Here is a 3,851-nt window from a genome sequence, read left to right as displayed (position 1 = left end):
TTGGGATTCTCACCTATGAGGTGAGGTAACAATATTTACTGCTTCTAGCCTGTCTTTGTATTTCTCTGCTCCATACTCACCAGGAGCAATTGAATAGAATTATGCCTGTGAAACATTTTAAGGTTCTTGGGGTAAGATGGTCTTTTCAGTTTAAGACATTATTATATCCCAAACAAGATTGCTCCTTTTTTATCATTGTGGGTTCCTGACTTTTCAAGTCTATCTGTATTTCGGTGCAGAGAAGGGTAAACTGAAGGAAATGGACACAATGGTTTCATGGGCTTCTCCACATATTTATTACGTCTCCAAATTGAATCTTGAAGCCTTGTCAGAGTGTTATTTTTCTAACAGAGCAGGCGTTAAGTGGCTATAGAAAATAAACTCACCTTCTGATATCTTTCTTATTGCTTGCTACATCCACTTACTGTGAAGATTATATTGTAAGGTGCGACAGGAGATGTTGTGCGGCAAAAGAGACTCACCACTTCGTAATTCTGTTTGTTCAAGTTTACTTCTTTTGCATGGGCTTTTGGGTTTCCTTGTCATTTCTGAAATGCTTTAGTAAATGTTGGGTATTATTTTTATGTGTATCTCTACAAGCTGATTCTATCCAACTGATTTGTAAGTTGCGTACACTTTTTTTGTAGTAAAATTCTGCTATTTGTAGTACAATTTCTATAATTCAGCCAGGGAAAAGGGAAACCTCCAAGAAATGGCTAACAATTGCTAGTAAATGAATTGTCTTTTACCTATTTTTTAATGATTGTAATGTCCTCTGGCAAAATCAGATTGTTTGATAAGGGTAAGGTTATTGAGCTCTAGATAAAAGATAGCTTCCATTTGACTGCATGTTTCATTAACGAGAGCGCTAGTACCAGTCACATTTTTTTTTTCCTTAACATAATTACTTTAAGGAAATACAGAGACAAATGAGTAAACACTAGTCTTTAACAATGTTTGTTCAGATTATTGCAGTTTAGAGATATGGGAATCTGGAATTGAGATGGCTTAGAAATAAATCTTTGCTTATATGTAACACCTTTAGTTCAAAGATTTGAAAACACACAAACTTTAGAGGAAGAATGGGAATTCTGTTTCGCTTATTGTTTGTTAAGTTAATTTAAGTTCCTAGAAAGTCCTTTTTATTTCTACAAATTCACATGCCCTAGTTTTCCTGGAATTTACCTACCCTTCAAATTGTTTCAGATCTCTTCCTGTGTCATGTTTCTTAAAAGATTCACTTTCTTTACTTCCTCATTCTGATTTGTTCTGTAACTGATGTGGCTTTTGTTCTTCTTTCTGAGGTCAGCAGTGACATCCTAATAACTCATCCCAATGGCTATTTTTCTGTCCTTCTGTTGTTTCTTCTCTTTACCCAAGTTGATGTCACTGACCACTAAACTCATTCCTCCCTTCTTGAACGTCTGCCTTTTTGAGGACATATAATCACACTTGCTCTTTTCTCTGGATCTTCCCTTCTTCCTTGTATACTTATATAATTTTATATACTGGTCTTTCTAAATATCTCATTTTCCTGGTCCACCAGGTAACCAACTCCTCCCTGGCTGATGGATCCATTCCAGTGGCTCCAATCATGATTTATCTTTAGTTCCATCTAGTGCCTTGGTTCTCAACTCTGGTCCTATATTTTCAACTCCTCCTCTAGATATCCCTCGGGCCTCAGATGCAATATGTTCTGAACTTGCTGATTCTCAGAAGAGGATGCAGTCATGGTTCCCTTCCCCCACATCGGCTCCTCTTGTAGCTTCCCTGCCTCCATTGCCGCCATCTTCTGCCCAGGTCAGAGACGTTCAAGTCATTTTGTCTCCTGCCCCTTCCTTCCTCTCTTGTCTTGTCATTTGCCAGATCCTGCTGGTTCTGCTCCAGATGTGTTCAGACCTATCCACTGTCTATCCTCATTGCCTTAGGTCCAGCTTTCTCCTCCCTGTAGTAGTGCCTTCATCAATCTCTTCTCTTCTCAGCTTTGTGCTGGGATTTTTCCTCTAACAGACAAACACAAGCATAACTTTTCCCTGGCTCTTCATTGGCTAAAGATGTGGACCCAAACCCTTATGTGTGATATACACAGTCTGGTCCTACTCCATGAGTCCAGTCTTTTTTCTGTGCTTCTCCCCTCCTGCTTGCCCTGTGCATCACTGAAATGAACTTATATAGCTCTGGTGGCATAGTGCTTACGGCATTTGACTGCTAACCAGAAGGCTGGCGGTTCAAACCTACCAGCCACTCCTTGGAAGGAAGATTGGGCAATCTACTTCCGTAGAGATTCTGCCTCCGAAACCCAAGGAGGGGTCCCTAGGAGTTGGATTCGACTCGACGGCAGTGAGTTTAGTGAGTCCATCACTGAACTTTTGCCTTAAAAGCTTTTCTAACCCTACTTGGGGGAAATTTCTATTCATTAAGGGACAATTCAAATGACATGTTTGTGAAATCTTCCCAACTCATCCAAGCAGAGCTGGTCCCTCCCTGTTTTTACTGGCTACAACCCTGTTGATCTCTTCTATCACTACCTTAGCCTCACAGTCATGTAATCATATGTTTAGGCAGAGAGGGACTTTCTCTTATTTGTTACTCTTATTATTTGTATTCAGATGCTGGATACCAACTAGGCACTTGATAAGGGTTGATGTGGTGAATGATGGCATGCATCTGTGAGTGATTGTGCACACTGTGAGTGGGGAAGCAACATAGGATGGCCCGGAATCATCCTGGCTGTGCTGTTAAGGACACGTTCTTGCTTGGATGTGACTGTTTACCTCCCCTTGTGGTTATGCTCTCCACCAGGAAAAAGAGAAACTGTATGTGGAACTCAAGCACATCTTGGCCCGGCAGCCTGGGCCCGAGGCTGCAGAACAGCTACAGCTCTACCGACACACGCTGCAGGAGAAGACCAAGCAGCTTAAAGTAAGTGGTGGCCTCTGGTCTTGCCTGGCTGAGGAAAGGCCACATTCTGGGGAGCACACCGGACAAGTCCACTGCCTTGGCCCCATGAGCCAGCCTCTCAAATGCCACACTCCACTGAGGTCAGTCTCTTTAGAACCCCAGTCCCAGGAGGAGCAGGCAGATCTCAGAGCTTTCCTTCTCCTCCCAGACCGTTGCCCTCCGTGATTCTCAATTTCCGGAAATGGCTGGGTGAGCATGTGAGAAAGGAGTTGGAGAAAGGGTGATGGCAATAGAATGAAAATTGAGGGATAGAGTTTGCTTGGGTGGTCTCAAGATAATTTAGAGAACTTGGGTGGTGGGGAGGAGCAGAGGAAATATTTGAACATTATTGCCTGATAGAAGCAGACCACTGTGTTAGAGCAGGTTACACAAAACATAGCCTATGCTCCAGCCCCAGGGCCTTGTTTAATTGTCACATATTAAGGAAGTAGCCACAAAAGGTAAGTAAATTCTAAATGTTTGTTAGCATAAGTTCTCTTCCATGGGATGTAAGAACACCTCAGTTGGGAAGTGGGGTGTCTTAACATATGTCTCTTTAAAGTCTTCTGAAAAACTATGTGTGCACACTATTTTGAGCTTTACATCAGAGACGTCTACACACACACACACACACACACACTCAGTGCAGCACTCAGCACCTGAAGTCTGGTGCTTATTGTGCAGTGAGGGCAATGATCATTGCCTTTCTGCCTCAGGTAAAGTGGATGCCATGTTACTGGTATAGTATGGACCCTATCACAACAACGATTTTGTAAAATCACATCATTTTACATTAAAAAGGCAGAGAAGACAGAAGTGTAATTAGAATCTTAATTTTCAACTTATTACTCTAAGTGTTCATTTCACATGAGTGTCCTGAGACATAATTCAAGTTTTGCACGAGGCATGAG

General features: G+C 41.9%; 1 protein-coding gene across 1 annotated transcript in view; it reads left to right on the top strand.

The window, feature by feature from the left end:
* Positions 1–3,851, top strand: part of CFAP58 (cilia and flagella associated protein 58) — a 197,437-nt gene that overhangs the window by 187,580 nt on the left and 6,006 nt on the right. Inside the window, exon 17 of the mRNA XM_042780815.1 lies at positions 2,803–2,922. Coding sequence (XP_042636749.1) covers positions 2,803–2,922 — 120 coding nt within the window. The remainder of the gene's footprint in view (positions 1–2,802; positions 2,923–3,851) is intronic.

Source organism: Orycteropus afer, unplaced genomic scaffold (genome assembly GCF_000298275.1).
Source record: "Orycteropus afer afer isolate SDZICR_OR568_19922 unplaced genomic scaffold, OryAfe1.0 scaffold00064, whole genome shotgun sequence".
Lineage (NCBI taxonomy): Eukaryota > Metazoa > Chordata > Mammalia > Tubulidentata > Orycteropodidae > Orycteropus > Orycteropus afer.
This window is presented reverse-complemented; position numbering and strand designations above follow the sequence as displayed.